Source organism: Alexandromys fortis, unplaced genomic scaffold (assembly GCF_014885135.2).
Source record: "Alexandromys fortis isolate MF-2015 unplaced genomic scaffold, M_Fortis_MF-2015_v1.1 scaffold_143, whole genome shotgun sequence".
Taxonomy (NCBI): Eukaryota; Metazoa; Chordata; class Mammalia; order Rodentia; family Cricetidae; genus Alexandromys; species Alexandromys fortis.
In genome coordinates, this window is record NW_026068044.1 from 3,391,542 (window position 1) to 3,411,493 (window position 19,952).

A 19,952-nucleotide genomic window follows, 5' to 3' on the forward strand; every position below is an offset into this window, starting at 1 on the left:
ACACACCTTGCTTGGACTTTAACATGAAGCAGAAGAGATTCTTGGTCAGGGTCTTGCAAGCCATGAGAGAAATATGGATGCATCCACAAAGCAAGGCTGCAGTGAATCTCAGAGACCATAACTGGGAAGGCCATGTAGGCCAAGAAGCCCTGTTTTCCTTCTGTTAATTCTCTATGGTGAGTTAAAGACAGCCACGCAGTCATCAGTCGGCCTGCTGGCTCTGTCCCAGGGCCGGATCAACAGCTGATGCTATGATCTCTGCACTGTCAGTGTCCAATACTGATCAAGTGTCCTAGAATGCCAACTCACTTCACCAAGGGGAAGTCCAACTCTCAACCTCAGGGCACATTTCCTGCCCTTAATGACAATGATACAGCCCCGGACCCCTAAGCTACCATGGTGTGTTTCAAAGGCCAGCCAGTGAAGCATGCCAATGCGACATTTATATCCCTGAAAAGGCAGTAGTTGGCCTTTGTCTCCAAAGGGAAGGCAAGCCTTGGCTGGAACCTTCTGTGTTCTGTCCNCTGGAACCTTCTGTGTTCTGTCTCTCTCTCTCTCTCTCTCTCTCTCTCTCTCTCTCTCTCTCTCTCTCTCTCTCTCCCCTTGTTGATAAGGATATAAGCTCTCAGCAACTGCTCCAGAGCCATGCTCCCTGCCATGCTGGTCACGGAATCTAACCCTCTTGAATTGTGAGCCCCCAATTAAATGCTTCCTTTTATAAGCTGCCTTGGTTATGGTGTTTTGTCAAGGAAATTGAGAAGTGACCAGGTAACTGTTCAATATGATAGCCGCCAGTGTCGTGCTCTATTTAAATCCAAAAGGATGAAAATGAAACAAAAGTTAAAGAATTCAGTTTCTCAGTCCTAACAGCCGCATTCCAAGCACTCAGTAACCTGTGACTCGAATGGATGAGCAGGTCTGCAAAAGCACCAGAAGTGTCTGGGGCATCACTACCATAGAAACGTACCATCAAGCCAAGGAACGTTCAGGCAGGCAGCAGGATTTAGCTGTGCTTTCACGATCAATAAAACAAATACACGGCTCCCTTGAAATTCCTGTTCCCTCCAAGTTAGTTCTTTCCTAAGAAACATGGCATGGTGAGCCAGACACTCGCAGCCAGGCCCAGGCTCATGCTCCTTCATAAACAGCCTGGATTCTGCTAGGTGGCCACAGTGGGCCCATCAGCACCTTGATGCCATCCTCCATGACTTGGAGCAGTTGAATGCAGAGGATGGATGGTCTGAGCCCTGGGAGAAGGAGGCTCATCAATCTGCTATGCGTCTCGGCATGGTTACGGAACATTAATGAGGTTGGGCTCGATTTAAAAGCTGTCTCAGGCATTATGGATGGCAGTGCTCGGTTTTCGCAGGCGCTGGGAATTTCTGAGATATAATCCTAGCCCTTTTGCTAATGAGTATTGTGATACGGAGACTATCATTTAACTTCCGAGTTTTGCTTTCCTGCCCTTAAAATGGGGCTATTACTGACCTACCGAACCCAGTGTCCGGAGGATTAATGCGCCAGCGCGTGCACGGCTCTGTGCATGGAGCCTGCTGGAAGCCAATCCCTCTATTCATCCTCATGTAGCAGTTGGGAAACATGAGGCCTGGGATGTTTACTCCTTCCAAATGCATTTTCTTCCTCAGCGTTGTAACATGACCTGCATTAGCTACACCTGAAATCTAAAAGTAAAACCAGGTCCCCAGGGAGGGTGCACCGATGTCGCTGGGGTCACAGACGATTTTTCCTTCGCTTAGCACAAGCCTTAACACTAGCTCTTGCAGCAGAGATGGAGGCAGTAATTGCACAGTAAATCCTCACTGCGTGAGCCTGGTGGCCAGCCCTGCCAGGCGCGCACGGCCATTGTAGCTTACATGCAATGATGTTCCCGTATCTGTTCTTCATTCTGTTCTCGTCCTTCTTAGCGGAGTCCCAGGGTGCCGACTGTCCTTCAAAGAAGCTCTGGAAGAAAGAGGAAGCGACACTAAGAAGGACGAAGTGAACCGGAGGGATCTTAATGGGAGGGGGGGTGTCCTTAAAACGTGGGCGATGGTCACGCGGGCACCAGTCACAAGACTGGAGCTATTTTATCTTGGGAATATTTTGTTTGGCTTTTGTTAAGTGCTGTTTTGCACTGGCTAGCCTCTCACAGAGCTAGAAGGTAAAAGAGAAAACCCACAATCTATTTGAATAATACTCTACTGGAATATTCGATGAAGAAAAATAATTCCCCAAATTTCATTGCAAGTTTTCCCTACTCTTTTAAAGACACAAGAAGGTATTTTTTTTTCTTCCCAATTAACCAAAGGACTGTTATTTTGGGCTAGAACCATCATGACTTCAAGATTAAAATCCTATAATATATTTTGAATTTCATTTGGACGTCTTATGCCTGGAGGCTTTAATAGTCACATTAGGTTTTCCTATCCCATTTTTAATGAAAACACCTTTTGATACCAGTGGAAAAACAACAAGGTTGATCAGGGCTTCATTCCCACGTCAGTGCCCATAGGCATTTTTCCCATAGTCAATTCCACACCGAAGTTACAGGCAGCATGTTAGGTAACACGGCCATAGAGAGAGGCTTGTTTCTTGTTTTTGTCACGGACACTAGCTAAACGGATCCCTAGTGCCGCCAAGATGGGCTCAAGCGGTTCCAGGCTAGCCTGCCTGGCATGCAGCGTCCCAACCATGGGTACAACAGACAGGCTCGGCATAGGCCTGCCATCAGGCTGGACTCTGAGAGGGGACGGCATGGTCAACACTTACCTGGAGCTTATGCCCGTGTGGCTTACTGAATGAATGACGGACGGCACTGTTTCGTTACAGTGAGTAATATTATTTTGATATAAAAGAAAGTGTCCTAAGACTTTGGAAACCTGCCTGTATCCGTCCATTTTCTGTAATTTGAAAGACATACCAGAGGCAGGCTGCTTATAAAGACAATAGAGACTTGCTAATGTGTACTCAAGATCACGCAGCCCTGCTTGCTTGGCCCCTGATGGTGGATGGTGTCAGCTAAAAACACAGTGGCAGAAGGTTTGGGGGGTCAGAGTGGGACACAGGGAGGCTGAGAGACCGGGATCCCACAATCCCTTCAGAGGGCCGCCTCCAGTGGACCTAAGAGTTTGCCACCAGGCTCACTTCTTAAAGGCTCCATGTTGAAAGGAAGCCCGAGCACAGTAAAGTCCAAGCTTCCGAGCACGAACAACACCGCCCCACCGTATGGATGCCCTTCATAGACTTTACTCCGATATAACGGTGCCATCCCCATTTATCTTGACAAATCAGGTCTTTTCCTACACTCTAGCTGAGTTCTCACAACTAAGAGGCTGGAGAAGAGCCCAATCATAGCTGGGTCCAGCCCCTGGATTTTAAACCCTGTCATCGGTGGATCCCATGACACAAAGCCGCAGAAGCCAGCACTTCATGGGGTGCAGGAGCACAAAGGTCTTACCATCAACACGAGAACCAAGTAGTAAATTGCCTATCTTCATCTAAGGTCCCTTAGCCATGAGCATAAAAATGACATTCTACTTTTGAAAAACACTTAAAATATATTTATCACTGTGAAAAATCTTAGGGAGAATGTCTGAAGAGGTGGTTAAGAGCAGTCGCTGCTCTGGCAAAGGACCTGGGTTTGGTTCCAAACATCCACATAAGGGCTCATAACCATTTGCAACTCAAGATTTAGTGGCTATGATGTTCTTTTCTGGGCTCTGTGGGTACATATATGCATGTAAAACACTTATACGTATAAAACAAAAATAAATTTTCAAAAAACCCTTAAGAAAAGACAAAGACTAGAGGTTCTGCGTATGAACAATAGAAATGACAGCCATTTATTACTGGTTGAAGAGTAAACTACCCGAGGATACAGAATAAATAAAAATGAAATATTTCCAAGTTATTGATAAATGAAGACAATAAAACACAGCTAAAAGCTCACCAGATAATTCTGCCTGGAACAAGACCATGACACAACTAGGGGATTATAAGCACAGAGCCCCATGACAAGCTACAGAATGTTAACTCTACTCTGCCTTATAATACACACTTAAAAATAGCTCCAGGGATTTCTAAAGTCAAATATTCTTGTTCTCAAAGTGTCTTTGTTATCCTATGAATGGCAATTATTTCAGTTTGAGTAATAACTATGATTTGACTTCTAACAATGTAATTCGACTTCAAGTTTGTCATGATTTAATTACAATTTCACTTGCCCTGCCTTTTCTACTCATCTAAAAAGTTCTGGTTTTTTTTTCCCCCTTTATTATTCTGTAGGAAGAGGGAGGAAGATAACCAACTTTGAGGGGGGCGCTGACATCTCCTAGTGAGCCCCTGCTGCAGTTTATGGGGTCACCAGAGGCACAGCGTCGCAGCGGCACAGACAACCGGCCCCACTCATGCCAGGCAGAAGCCCCTGTGTGGTCTGGTGCTTATTTACCCTGCTGCTGTGGCTTCAATGCGATCGTGGGACTTCCAAGAGCCCTTACCCGTAGCAGTTATGTGAGCCCATTGCTTCCATTGCTAACTGGTGACCGTGAAAGACAATAGTCAGCAAATGTGAGAATAACCAATCTTGTCCCATTTCGGAGCTTATGCTGAGGCGGGCATCAGCTAGAGACTCAGCGGAGCCTCGCGGGGGTGGGGGGGGGGTAAAGGTAGAGGGAGCAATGCGTTCTCTTAACCCCTACTTTTTGTGAGCCATCCCGCTCTGACAGGGACTTTATAGAGACAGGAAAGACTACTGCTACCTAAAAGGATACGGGTAGTCCTTAGATTTCCATCTAAACATACCGGAGAGCATTTACTTTTACATTTTACATCTGAAGAGTGGAGGTTTTCAGTTAGGATGGTAAACTAGCTAATGTAGGGGGAGACCAGGCAATCACCTTGCTTGAAGGGCAGGGTCCCCTAAGGTTATTTTTTACTAATAAATATTGAGGGTGAGCTCCCAGCCTTCCCTTCTGATTTCCTGTTCTCCAAGGGAACCTCGGTTCTGTAAGTCTTTTCCTTATTAAAGCTGAATATTTTATTATAATTTCTGTCTGCCGTTCATTGACGCCGTAACATTTTGGCGCCCAACGTGGGGCTCGAACCCACGACCCTGAGATTAAGAGTCTCATGCTCTACCTCATTTACGCCATAACATTTTGGCGCCCAACGTGGGGCTCGAACCCACGACCCTGAGATTAAGAGTCTCATGCTCTACCTCATTTACGCCGCCGTAACAAGCTAGAGCCTCCACATAAATGGGTGCTCTGTGTAGCATGACGCATGGGCCCCTCGCATCAGAGCCTGTGGTAATTACAGTCCTCATGGCTACAGCCACCGGTTGCTCGCCCTGCACCTGGGTAGGACAGCATGGTGGCAGGAGCTTAGGGCAGAGCACCCAGAGAGCAGAGGACATTGGCATGAGCTCTGTGCTTGGCACCACTTTATTTTGTTCATCCCCAGCCCATGACGTGGTGCCATCTACATTCAGGGTGGGGCTCTCTACCTCCTTAATGTTTGCTGGAAAGGACCTGCCAGTCTCATAGGTGATTGTAAATCCTGTCAAGTCAACAGTAAGGCATACTCGTCACACAGCGCCCAGGGTTACTCAACACCCAGTACCCAAGGTTACTCAGCACCCAGCACCAAGGGTTACTCAGCACCCAGCACCCAGGGTAACTCAGCACCCAGAACCTAGGGTTATTCAGCACCAAGCACCCAGGGTTACTCCACACACAGCACCCAGGGTTACTCATCACTCACCACCCAGGGTTACTCAGCACCCAGCACCCATGGTTCTCTTGGTTTCAAATTCTCAGAGACAAGAACACATTAGCGCTGTACAACTGCTTTGCATCTGGTCTGTGTAGTAGAAGGAAGAGTAGCAGGCTCCATCCCATCACCCGGCTAGCTTATACATGAAATAACCACATGAAAACTGTATTCATTTAAACACTGCCTGGCCCATTATCTCCAGCCCCTTATTGGCTAACTCTCACATATTAGTTTAACCCATCTCCGTTAATGTGTATCGCCACTTGACTGTGGCTTACCAGTGTGAGTCTAACCAGCGTCTGTCTCGGAGAGGAGAACCATGGCGTCTGCCACACTGCCCTTCTTCCTCCCAGAATTCTGTTCTGTCTACCACGCCCATATAAGGGCTGCCCTATCAAAAGGCCAAGGCAGTTTTCTTTATTCAACCAATGAAAGCAACACATAGAAAGAAGACCCTCCTATACCAGTCTGTCACCACGCCCCACAGAAATGGGCAACCTCATACATAGCAGGTGTATTCTTTTTGTTTTGTTTTGTTTTGTTTTTATTCATTTCTTATTCTTTTTCTTCCTTGGAGAGGCTGAGGCTTCTGACAATGATACCAGTCCATTTTGTTTGGCTTTGTTTTGTGTCTGCATACCACGAAGTGGATTCTCACTAGTCAAGTTACCAACAAGCAGAATGCACAGTATGAGGTCAAGGGCTGGGACGCTCCCTGGGGAGTCAACAGACTGACTGCTAACAGACTGCTCATCACAGGCTGGTTACATGTATTCCCTCCCAGAGTAGTGCCGGTTTTCACGCCTCTCTTAATGAACTGATTTGTGTTAGAAGACTCACATTGTGCACCTTTTTCTCTAGGCAAGAATAAAGAGGTTTTTAAGCTATCTTTAAAAAATATTTTAAGGGGTCAAAGCTATACAACTTTCTTTAAGTGACTCAGATTGAAGCTTTGATTAGAATTCAACCTTGAACCGATATTCTCAGGAAGAGACACTACATAATTTATGCTGTACCTTTCTAGATGGTTCTTTGGAATAGTTTTGTCAAGTCCATTGAAAGTACAGCCAGCCAACCTTTGAATCCGCTCAGTGCATGGCAGAGACCCCTCAAAAGACTCAGACTTTGTAAGGACGTGCTGGCTCAGGGATTACTTGGCCTTTCCTCTCCTCAGGTGTCTCTGTTCTGCTCAAGCTTCGGTATAGACCTCAGTTCCTCCCCTCTCTCCCACCTCAAGGTTTTCGCTGGATAAAATTATATGTAAGTTCATTCAAATCAATTTTAATCAAAGTATAAATGATCTAGGGAAATGGCTCAATGAGAGAGAGCAGAGGGGACATCGGAGGGACAGTGTGACATGATTATTTGGTGGTTGACTTGCATCTCTGAAGCAGTACCTCAAGGACGAGCCTAGGAGACAGAGAGTGATGCCCTGCATCCACAGGACACAGAAAGTGATGCCCTGCATCCCCAGGACACAGAGAGCGATGCCCAGCATCCCCAGGACACAGAGAGTGATGCCCCACATCCCCAGGACATGTATTACAGAGGAGCTTCAACTACCACATCACAGCTAGGCATTATGTGTTTAGGGCAGGTCTTTAATATTCAGGTACCATTCAATGCACTAACTATGGTTTTTTATTACAAAAAACCCCACTTTATGCATTTTGGGGATTTAAGTTAATGGTCTCACTGCACCTTCTGTTAGAATTTTCATAACTATACTTATGCTTTTATTCTACTTAAAATGTAATTAAAGTGTTTCCTCTGACTACTCTAGCTCCTATATACCAAGAAAAGGCAGCAAACCTGGGAACCGCTCTGAGAGAGTAATACGTTTCTGAAACAATAAAAAACAAAACCAGGCAGGCTCCAGTGAATACCAATGACTTAAAGCAGAGCTTTAAGACGCCGGGCTCGCCAAGGTCACGGGGCAGAAGGAAATTGAACATCCTGCACGCTGTCATCTTTTTTCTGAATAGGGGACGTGTTCTTGTGATTCAATAACCTCCTCCCACACCCCTCGTCCCACCTTCATTTCCCACAGGACACAATTACACATCGCAGTGGCTCACCTCAAGAGAACGGTACTCCAAAATGATGCAGTCTGTTAAAAAATGCCACGGCTCTCAGATATTAAAAAGAGAGGAAGGAAACCCTATTCAACAGAAAAGCCGGGATTGCGGGTCAAGCCGGTATGGAACGGCAGCCTTTACAGGCAGTGTGGGGTCAAGTGTTTTAGAAGCTTCTGAAATCGAATTTTTCCTCCCTTTCTCTTATGAATAAAATCATGCACGTTAAAGACTATTGAAATCATCACCCAGAAAGGAGGAAGATGAACCCATCGGGGCATGCAGAGTCTCTGAACTTTCTTTGTTTTCTGTCCATATTTCTCTTCTGGTTCTTCCACGTACTGCATTTTATTAGGTCCATATAAACAATTTATTGCTAGAGCATTGAGGCAATGGGAAAATCTGACTTTGCCTGAATGGTCACAAAGTGGAGTGCTGATGGAACGGGGCCCAGGAGTTCATGCCCAGTGGTTGCGGTGGCCTCTGGTCACTGTCCTCCTCTATGGCCCAGACAAAAGCAATCAAAGTATAGGACACTTCAAGGCCGGAAGAGGTGAAAATGGATGAGAACAAGAATCTAGACCCATTTGTGTGGTGTCTACAGAAACCACTGCACCTTTTGAAGAAGTTATCAAACTCTTAGCAATTCAGTGGCCTTTAAAAAGTTACAACTTAGGGGCTGAGAGGTGGCTCAGAGGTTAACAGCACCAACCATCCTTCCCGAGGTCCTGAGTTCACTTCCCAGTGACCACATGGTGACTCACAACCATCTATATATATATAACTGGTGCTCTCTTCTAGTGCGCAGGCATACATGAAGATAGAACACTGGATGTCCAATAGAATAAATAAAATCTTTAAAAAGTTACATCTTATTCCAATTAGGAACCAGGCAGAGGTCTTCTACTTTGAGTGTCCGGAGGATGAGGAGCTGGGTGGTACCCGTCCTACGACGGTCTTCCTTTATCCAACATTCATTTGTAACCTAAAACCAACCACGGAGCCTCTGAGGCCAGAATGAGTCCCTCTGTGTCTGGCTGGCCTTCTCAGAACTCATTTCTTATGCTGTTGAATGTCACCCTGAATGAAAGCAATATGACATTTATAGCAAAGTAATGAAATTGCTCTTGCTGGATATCTAAAGCACACCCAATCTTTCTGTTTACGCTTGCCCCCCCAAAATTCAGAATCCTTCCAGTGGTCACACGTCCCATGAATGATGTAACATATTCCATAGCTGGGCGGTGGTGGCGCACACCTTTAATCCCAGCAATGGGGAGGCAGAGGCAGGCGGATCTTCATGAGTTCAAGGCCTGCCTGGTCTATAAGAGGTAGTTCCAGGAAAGCTAGGGCTGTCACACATAGAAACTCTGTCTTGAAAAAAACAAAAACAAAAAAAATGTCACATATTTCTCAAGTGTACCAAAGCACTGATCCAGTGGAAGGGAAGAAGGAAGCAGAGCCAACTAACAGACAAATGAATACAAACTCCTTAAATAAACGAGGGACGGAGGCAAAGGCAGGGACACGTGATATCGGAGCAGTGTGCACGCTGCAGCTGCTTCAGGAAGGGGTGGTCTCTACGGAGCTGGGCAAGCTGCGGTACAGCATTGGTTAGAGAGGCAGAGGCGAGATCGCAGGGCCGGCCGATGTTTGCTTTAAAAGAAAGCATTTCCTTAAAAGGCAGCCTAGGAAAAAAGGCAGTGCTGTGCAGCCCTTCTTTTGGGGGCGCTTACCTCAGATTTGAAGCCTTTACTTGCTGCCCGAACCTGTGAGGAAACTCTCAGTTTAGAATCTGAGGAGACCTGGCTCCGCAGAACCTGCTCCTGAAGGGGGATGTCAAAGGCTTCTCAGTGAGGGCTTTTTTCAGCGCTCAGAGGCGGCACCTACAACCCAGTCTTCCTCGACAGGGTCTCTGCTGTTTATCATGGAGCGAGGGCAGGTATAGCCAGAGGCTGGATCAGCAGGGATCTGTAACAGTTAAACATCCACCGTGTGATGCTGGGGTTGAAGGTGACTTTTTCAGGTTGAACTCCAGTCAGTCCCTACCCCTCTCGCGGTTATGCTATTGTCAGAGATGGATGGATCTTGCGGAGATTCTGGACCCTGGATGCCTCCCTGTCCTCAGTGTATTACACTGGCAACCCCAAGGAGACCACTGTAACCAGAAGGTGTCAAAGCAGTGATGTCATTGGGCCCCCCCAGGCACAGGCTTGAAGGGAAGGGCTGCTCTGTTTGCAAGGTAGACAAGAAGGTCGGAGCGGAAGGTGTTACCATTTTCTGGATGTCACATCAGACTGAAGTCCTGCCTCTGTGATTACCGCCTAGACTGCTCAAAGGCTGTTTTCATTTCCCCTGAGATATAGATAGTGATGGGCTGTGGGTTATTAGCACTGCTGGGAACTGCAATTTCCTCCCTCTCTGCACCTGACTCCAAACAGCTGTCGGTGAGCCTGAGCTAGAGGCGCCCAGCCCTTCCGAAATGATCGAAAGCACCTCCTTGGCAAAAGGTAATCTGGAAGCTACCAGAGAGCAATCGGATGCTTCTGTGGAACAGGCCAGCTGCTCCTGTCCAGAGGGCAGCTGGAAAAGCGAGTCCCTATTTCTTTTTCATTGAATGGCGTCAGCCGTTTCCAAGTCGTTCCAAGCCTGTGGTCCGTACACTGGCTTCACAGTCTCGGGCTCCCTGGCACTTAAACATTGGGAGTCTCCTTCCCACAGATGCCAGTACTGAGGTCAGTCTGTATAACGTGTAGCATGCAGTAAGGCTGCAGTACTGAGGTCAGTCTGTATAATGCATGCAGCATGCAGTAAGGCTGCAGTACTGAGGTCAGTCTGTATAATGCATGCAGCATGCAGTAAGGCTGCAGTACTGAGGTCAGTCTGTATAATGCATGCAGCATGCAGTAAGGCTGCAGTACTGAGGTCAGTCTGTATAATGCATGCAGCATGCAGTAAGGCTGCAGCAAGGCTGCCAGCCACCACTCTGGTGTTAAAGCTTGAGATCTGAAGACATCTTTGCTGACACTGGGAGTAAATTTTGTCACCTCTCTGATGATCCTTTCTGTCCCCCCATCTCTCCGGCGGCTTTGTCTTTCCCTTTCTCTGGTTCTACACTGCACACAGAAGCAAGACAATGTTTCTCCCTTTCTTTCTGATGTTAGCGATTGAATCCGGGGTATCACCCCGCTAAGTGCACGCTCACCACCGAGCGCTCCCCCAACTCCTTGGGTTGATGCTTTGTGCTTGCTGATCCGTTAGTAACTAAAGCAGAGTACAAAATAGACGAGCACCTTCAAGGGTGACTTCTTAGAAAGCTGTGACTTTCACAAAGTTCTCACCCCAGAAATCAGGGTACACACAAGCTCTGTCAAATATGACTGAAAAGCCGAAGAACACATTTGAAAGAGATGACAGGCTCGGGTATGAATAAGTGTAGCAGAAAGAGGAATTTTAATGTGCAATTCGTGGCTCTCTCCTGACATGTATTAATTTACAAAATTTCTCAGCACAGTTCCTTGCTCTGCCTGCAATACCTAAGCCAAGGTGATTGAAGACAGAAATTTACAAAGAAGAATTATGCTTAAGATGTAGAAAATAAGTTTAGAAATATCTCTTCAGTTTAAAGAAAAATAATTACATCTCAATTTGGACTCAAGAAGTCCAAAGTGCATTCTTCTTATTTCTTTGCTTAGCAGCAGTGCTCTACTATGGCGCCGTGGCCCTGGCCCACATCGACTCCATTCAGAATTGCAGCTGGAAGTTATTGCTTGGGCCACGGACACTCCTCCTTGACTGAGCTGGGTCAAATGTCCTCCCTTGTTGACGACTGTGGACGCCTTCACTTCTGGGTTGCACAGACACTTCTGGTGAGCGGTCTTGACACTGACCTACAGTTGCTGCATGAGAAAGAGGCTGGACAAGGCAGCAGTGTGAGCCTAGCAGGTGCAGGGTAGAATCCCGGCAAAGGCAGGAGGTCCAGCGTGCTACAGAGACAGAGCAGTCCCCCTTGGGAATCCCGAATGGGCAGATGCTCCATCTTGCCACATGTCTTAGATAGAAGGCATTGCCCATTTGTATGCAACACTGTCAAGGTTGCACTTCATCTGGTTAACACGATTTGGCGTTGGCAGGTGTGGTGGCTGAAGAAAGGGGGAAAAGAACCCCAGAGGTTGACAGTGGCAGCTGACCCCAACTCATGGCATCTGTCTAAATGGTACTCAGTGGTGCCGCCATCCCCTTATGCTCCGCTCACTTTCCTCTACTTGAGCAAATGAGTTAATATTATATGTGGAACATTTGCTTAGAAATGAATATAAATATTTGGTTTTTCGCTGTAGGGTTCCTTTGTGTAACAGTTCTAGCTGTTCTGGAACTAGCTCTTGTAGACCAGGTTGGCCTTGAACTCACAGAGATACACCTGCTTTTGTCTCCCGAGTGCTGGGATTAAAGGCATGCACCATGATCGCCCAGTTATAAGTGAATGTTAATATTGTTATAATAAAAGGAAAGCTTGCACACCAGGTAAAGATAATAGAGGAAACAAAGAGAAAGAAGCAAGTTAGCAAGTGAACAACAGCAGCATCAGGCTCCCCCTGCCCGTATCGCCTGGCTATGTTCTGAGCCTGAAGCCTTTCTTAGAGGCTGAGAGACAGGAAGGGATGAGAGGCCCCAGACTGCAAGACTCAGATTTTCATCCCAGCTCAGGTGAACTCTCAGCTGGAGCAAGTTACCACATCGATTTTTCATGAGAGGATTTCTACAATATCTAACAGGTTTGCTTTCCGTACTAAAATCAAGTAAGCAGCTGGAGAGATGGCTGTGAGCGAGTCTGAGGAACTGGAGCTTGTATCTCTGGCATGCATGTAAAAGCCAGATGCAGCAGCATGTGTCTGTGACCCCCACTGCTGAGGAGTCGCTGCTCAGTAAGTCTGATTTGTGAGCTAGCTCCGGTTCCAGGGAGAGACACTGCCTCAAAAAAAAAAAAAAAAAGTGAATGAAAAGCAGCTGACCTTGACCTCTGACCTCCACATGCCACCACACACACACGGTATGCACGCGTGTAAAACCTGTTGATATCAGTGAAAAGAACACTTAGAGTTTGTACCTGTAGAGCCAAGAAACGTTGCTACAGTAGTATAATGTATGGAGCTTCTAGAACTTTTAGGGGAATACACAAGGTGTGCCAGGCACAAATATCTATAGCCCTCCAGAGTCCCAAAGAGAATATGCTTAGCCTTTCTGCACTTAGCACCTTTAGTGGGACATCCACCTGGGACCTAAGGGGGATACTACCAGTATTAGTAAGCGGTCACTGTCAATCAGGGCATCCACGCATCATATATAAATATATGTTATATGCATTATATAATATTTCAATGCATTATTTTGAAGGTTTCACGTTATCATGACACAAATGTTATAGGGGTAACCAACCACTTTATAATTGATTTTAAATCCTGATCCATAGGAAGAAACTCATGCTTGGCACTGTGAATCTGGTCAATAATCCATGGTTGGGGAGCTTACAGGCCCTCGGGGTGAATTACTATGCTTATTCTGCTCATGGTGCAGAGTATCATCTGCCCTCTCGGGTTTTCCTCTCACCCTTTCTCTCTACCTTTGAATTACTGTAGTGTTCGGATGCCATTAGAGACGTTTCTTCGTTCAGTGGACAGTGGTTAACACAGAAACTCAGAACTGGTCAAAGAGCAGAGACTAAGTATCGACGGAATATTCCGCCACAATGGGACATCGCTATCACATCTCTTCCTCTGGGGTCAGGGAGGACCAGGATACACCAGCATCTTCTAGAGCTAACAGGCCTGGTGCAGTCATGAGCTCACAGGAACTCCATAGAATCAAGATAGCCAACTCTGCCATGGAGAGGGAAGTGGTTCCTTGCTTCAAGCTCTAACTGCGGAGCCACGGGCAGATGTGACTTTTGGGGGACAAAGTCTGTTTTCTTTAAGGAGTGTGCAGCTCCACACCCAGGAGTCTATGGGCATCGCAAACTGGGTTTGATGGCTTACTAAAGAAACAGAACACAGTTAAGTTGGGGGTGGAGGCAGTGAGCCGTGGCTCTGGGAGGAGTTGTGGAGAGGAGTCAGGGGTGAATATAATAAATACAATTGTATGAAATTCTCAATATTTAAATAACAATATTTAAAAACAAGTTCAAGGCTAACTTCAATGACAACATAAAATTCATCTCCAAACAACACAGCAAGACGTAATATTGGGCATTCATTTATTGCCTTACTTTTTCTGTGTAATTGACACATAAAGCAATCCCATTACAGATAAAATTAACATATCAAAGGGACTGATGCACCCTGTGTTCACTGCTGTGCTTGTCACAATAGCCACCGTGAAGAAAGAATCTAAGTGTCCTTGGATATATAGATAGATACAAAAACTCTGGTACATCTAAACAACAAGGTGACATATAAAGTCTATTTCCTATATTGTATTGAAAAATATAAATGCATATATCCTGTCTAATGGTAATTCATAAATGTACTGTACTGGGTCATTACTCTCTCCAGCATAATGGTAACTCATTTATGAACTACAATCTGAGGTTAGAACCAGAGTTACTTGAAATGAATCAAGGTTAGTTGATAAAAGTAGCCAAAAGTTACATTTAGATTCTGCTACTCTTTTATTTATTTTTTTTAAAGGACGAATTGGTCTTGTTACAAAGAAACAGATAATATATTAAAAGCTCGAGGCTGCATGGTTTGATTTACATTTCCAAAGCTGGAATTAAAACAGAGCCAAGATACTGCGTGCAGCCAGACACGTGGCCTTAGAATGTTTTAGTGAAGGCCACAGAGTTGAAAGCAAGTGGAAGCGTGACCAAGGATTAGTCTGAAATGCCAACAGAGGAGCTCGAAGGCCTTGGTGGTCCTGAACTTCTGTCTGTTCTACAACAGAAGGACTCTTCACATTCTATCTTGACGTTCTTTTCAGAAGAAAATACTCCTGAAAATGAATCTGAACTTTTGCCAAGAGGTTTCATAAGAGAAAAAGCAAAGGTTTGATATTTTCACCAGGAAAAAACACATTTTAGTTAAGCACCATAAACTCTGTATTTAGCAGTAACGATAGGACAACAGGCCACACCGAGAAGGCCCCATGGGACAGCGCGGCACACTCACGGTGTCCCTCCATGGCACTGAGCAATTTAGCCAAACTACCTCAGAGAGGCCAGTGTAACTGACACAAATCCTTCCTCCGCATTTTTACGGCGGAGCCTTAACATTCTCTTTGAGGTTGACTCCAGCATATTTAAAATTTCACTTCATTATTATTTTAGTGAACAATAATTTTGAAATAAATTTTAAATTGTAAGTTGTTAGAAACTACACTCTATCTACTCTGCCCTGTGCCCCTTTAGCTCCAGGGTAGATCTGTGTAGACATTAGTTAAGCAGTAACAGCATTACCCTCCCCCTGAAGAAACTCTCTATGGAGCCTCCTCGGCGCCATCTCTCTGCCCTGACTTCTACCATCTACTCTTACAGCGTCTGCAGCATTTACACAAGGGTCTCTAGGTGGGGACATGAGGAATTCCCGTTTCCCCTCAACACCGTCCTTTGGGGATTCATCCAAGCTGTTGCACCTCAAAGTCCATCCCTTCTTGTGACTAATATTCCATGACATGTTGTTAGCTAGTTTTTCTCCTATAAAAAAAGGACAATATATGAAGACCATGATATACCACCACTTCTCTACTCTACGTCTAACCGAATGAACAGAAAGGAATCAACACAACTCATTCCATAACACTAAGAAAACATTATTTCTTGTTCAGGAGGGCTGAGAGAGATTGCAAGTGACCGCTGACTAAGAGGTCTTTCTTGATAGGTCAGACAAAGGAACCCATGAGCCCCACTGATGAGCAAACCTTAGTTGCCTGATACAGTTTAAACTCTCTAAAATGATACCCAAGGGTCCTGAGTGCTTCCTAAACCTTTAGAGAAACCAGGGTTGCTAACAAGTTCCAAAATCAAAAGTAGTTGCAGATGATTAGTTTATGGTTCATCCCCAATCTCAGGAACAAGCCAGAGGGCATCGGTGATGCTATTCAGGGCCTTCATCATAGGCACACGTGGCTAGTGGCTTTCCTATTGGACAGGGAAGGTCCTGCTATCGTAGGAGGGCCATGCTCATGAATTGGATATCATCAGGTGTCTCTTAATTCCCTTGTTTTGCTAAGTAGCTTCATCTGAACTCAGCTCAAACCTGACTCTTTTAGTCAATTTCTTTCATTTCCATTGACCTCTTCCTCCTGTAGACCTTGACTGTAGCTAGAAGTATGCTATGCAGCCCCGGGTAGACATTGAGCCTATAATTCGTGATCCTAGAGATCCCCGGGTAGCCTAGAACTCATGGGGACCTATCTGCCTCTGCCTCCTTTCGTGATGGGATGAAAGGCATGTGCCACCACTTCTTGCTAAAACTTTGTTTCTCATTTTCATGACAGTACTTATTATCAATGCATTCTGCAACACCCCCCCCCCCAGTTTTCCTTGGGTTCATTTCCTATGTGATATTTTCATAGGAATTTGTATGCTTTGTCTTTATTCAGAAATGTTGTCATGATAAATATTTATGCCTTTTATCTTTGAGCTCAAACGTTTCTGTTATAGGTTTTCAGTTTTATTATTCACTTCAAGGAAATAACTTTTGTTTTCGTTTATCTTTAATACTCTTCAAATATTTCAGTTTTGCTCTTTACTGAATTCATTTTACTTTCTTTGAATCTATTCGGCTCTTATTCCCTAAATGGCTTGCTAAACACAAGTTCTCAAGTGCTCTTTTTCTTAGTGTAAGTAGTGAATTAAGAGCATTCAATTTTCCTCTAAGTAACAATGGTCCCACACCCAGTTGTGAAAGAATTTATATTGTTTTGCCAGGGTATTAAATATTTCAGAAATTTCATTATAATATCTTCTGTGAGGAATGAATTACTTAGAAACAGTGAATTAAAATATTTTAATCCATTGTTTTCAACTTGACTGAATTACAATCCTAGAAAATGAATTGTAATATGTGACTGCTACCTAGAAATGTCTACGCTGTCAGCTTTCTTAAAATCTCATGCGGCCTGTACCACACTGTCGAGAACAGTGCTCCATATGCTCTTAGATGAAGCATTTAGCTTTGCTGTGAGGATTTTCTGTACCCAAGTATAAAAGGATCTCTCCCGAGTGAGCAGAGTGTCTCGTTGATAGTCAGCAGGAGTGCTGCCTTGACTAACGTTTTGTGCAACATCTGATTTTGTCTGAGGTCAGTATAACACTACTGTCTCTCTTCCATTCAGCCTTTACCTAGAATATACTTTCAATTACTCTGTAAGTAATTGTAATAGTAACTCTAACAATTACTCTGTAAGTTGTTGCTCTTATGAACTGCACACATCACAGCCCTTGCTTGTGTACACTAAGAGCCCATATGGAGGCCTATAACTGCAGGCAGAATCAGACCTTAGGATAGACTATGGCATTTCCTGTCCATCCATCTATGCATATATCCATCCATATGTCCATCCATCCATCCATCCATCCATCCATCCATCCATCCATCCATCCACCCACCCACCTCCATCCATATATGAAAGTGAATTTAGTTCAGTAAGAAAGTAACACAAAAGAATTACTTTAACAATATTTAGTAATATAGTTATATTAATGTAGTCTTCTGACTGGTATACCTGAAATTATAGAACGCGAAGCCACAGATGGCTGGGAGGATGATCCATAGGCAGACTCTGTAGTCCAGTGGATTCTTACAGCTTTTACCATTAAATGGCACCATCTTTCTACTTAGCTCATTGTTAGGAAATGACTCATATATTGAATGAATTTATATTGCTTTATATTGTGTTTGTTTCATTTTTGAAATTTAAGAACCTTCTTTGTGTGTGTGCATGTGTGTGTGTCTGTGTGTGCATATGTGCATATGTGTGCGCCCATGTGTGCATGTGTGTGCTGTACTGAGGTCAGAGGAGCACTTGCAGGAAGTTGGTTCTCTGCACCACATAGACCAAAGGGATTGACTTCATGTCTTAACCCATTGAGCCATCTCTCCAGACCCTTATTCTCTCATCTTTCCTATGGTTTGACCGTGCTGGTCTTCACATTAATTTGGGGTTCTAGGCTCTCCTCTCTGACTATCGCTATGGAGATATTAGCACGAGCACAGGGGTGTGATTCACGGGCTCCTGTGCTCTTCTGCTCGGTCACCTGCTACACCAGGTTCAATCTTCATCGTCCTCTCCTCTTGGTCACTGCTTCGGCCTGGGTATCAGCCAGCCCCCCGCCCCCTCTCTCTCCAGCAGTCCCACTTCTCATTCTTCCCATAGAAACCAGATCCTCACAATGGCCCTTAGAAGTCCGAGGTGCTGGCAGGTAGCTCCTGCTCCTAGGGCACTCAAGAGAGCTTCCCCTGTGGGCAGAGCTGACGGGCACCATTCCTAGTCAGAACCACGCTTGTTGGTAGGAGGTAAATCTTCCATGCGGCCTGCAGTAGTTTATGTTCTATAGGATTCTGATGTTCAATATTCCATTCTGGGCCTTTCTGTTCCTAACTTCCAACAGTGTTCACTAAAATCACTGACCTCTAAGCCATTTAAAAGAGCGCCAGGGTGACTTTAGAATATGGGAGATAAATAAAAACTTTCCAAATTTATGTGTTTGAGCTCAAGCTGTGACTAACTGCACTGGCTGGATAACTTTAATACTTAGAAAAAAAAAAAGCCAAAATTTAGCATCAGTGTTCCTACAAAATAAACAAGTGATTCTTTCTTTGCCCACACAGCACGTTCCAATAGTTCCCCGCCCAAGTTGTTTGAGGAGCGGCTGTCATGATTCTTGTGAACTGGCAATTATGTCAAAACGATTTAATCGGTGCTCGAGCTGTGCTGGCATTGCTCTTAGAAGACCATTTTTCAGAGTGACGTTCCCCTAAGCATTTGTTAAATAATTAGACCCGACTCTTTCTCCCAAGAACCCTCAGAAGTCCTGTTTATGTTCAGAGCCTCCGAGACACGGCTGAGGCACTATTGTGAGTACAATTTGGGGGAAGAAGAGAGCTGGAAGTCTTCAGGGAACAGTCCTCCGCTGTCACGGCTAAGAGCTAGCATGCATGATGAACCGAGGAGGACCTGGGTGGAATCTGACTGACATCAGACACTATTCTAGCATCACATGTCACAGGATGACTGGCAGGGTTCCCTTCATTTATAGGACATATGTCATTCTCCTTCCGGCCACAGTCACGGTGGGGAACTCTCATCCCCCTGCAGCCTCCATCTGGCAGACACAGGAAGGAAGCCCAGAAGAGGGGCTGAGATAACGGCTTGCTAAGTAAATCGCTCAATGCGTGAGCATCGGGACCCAGGTCTGGATCTCTAGCGCTTGTGTAAAAGATGGCGTGGCAGTGTGGCGCGTGCCGGACACTCTAGAACTGGTGGGGTAGAAACAAGCAGATCCTGGAGGCTCACTGGTCAGCCAGTCTAGCACCAAATGACAAGGCCTAGGTGCAACAGGAAGTGAGGGAGGGGGAGAGACTTGAGGTTGACCTCTGACCACTACGCATCTGCACAGGTAAGCACACTCGTACATACCTGTGTGCGCACACACGCATCACACACCAAAATTTAAAAATAAAAGCGAGCTGATAAAATTGGTGTTAGGTTTCCAAATGACGATTAAATACTTCATGACAATCAATACACCTGTCCTCCAGTCACGTCCTTTTGATTTAGCGCTACCTGTGAAGGAGGAGTCAGAAGGCTTCTGCATCACCAGGCATTTGCTGGCGGTCCTCTTGCTACCCAAAGCAGGCTGTGGTTGCCTGTCGTTTGCCATCTCCTTTTGGCATGGCCCTCTCAAACCCATGATTTCTTCTCTAGAAAAGGAGTTCATGTCAGTGTCATAGAGACACTGTGTGAATGCCCTTTTGTGTCCCTAAGTGGCACTGCCTCAATTTGCTGCTCTGAACCAATGGCTGATGCTCCTTGGGTGTTACAACTCCTGGGCAGGAAGGCTTCATCCGGTCCCTTAGTGTGGTTTCTGTGGTGCCCAGATCTTCACAA

At 45.4% G+C, this 19,952-nt stretch overlaps 1 protein-coding gene across 2 annotated transcripts in view; it reads right to left on the reverse strand.

The window, feature by feature from the left end:
• The window catches only part of Ptprm (protein tyrosine phosphatase receptor type M), a 669,075-nt gene that overhangs the window by 89,895 nt on the left and 559,228 nt on the right, over window positions 1-19,952 (reverse strand). For both annotated transcript variants that reach the window (XM_050166205.1, XM_050166204.1), the window contains exon 18: window positions 1,875-1,962. In XM_050166205.1, the coding sequence (XP_050022162.1) occupies window positions 1,875-1,962 (88 nt within the window). The remainder of the gene's footprint in view (window positions 1-1,874; window positions 1,963-19,952) is intronic.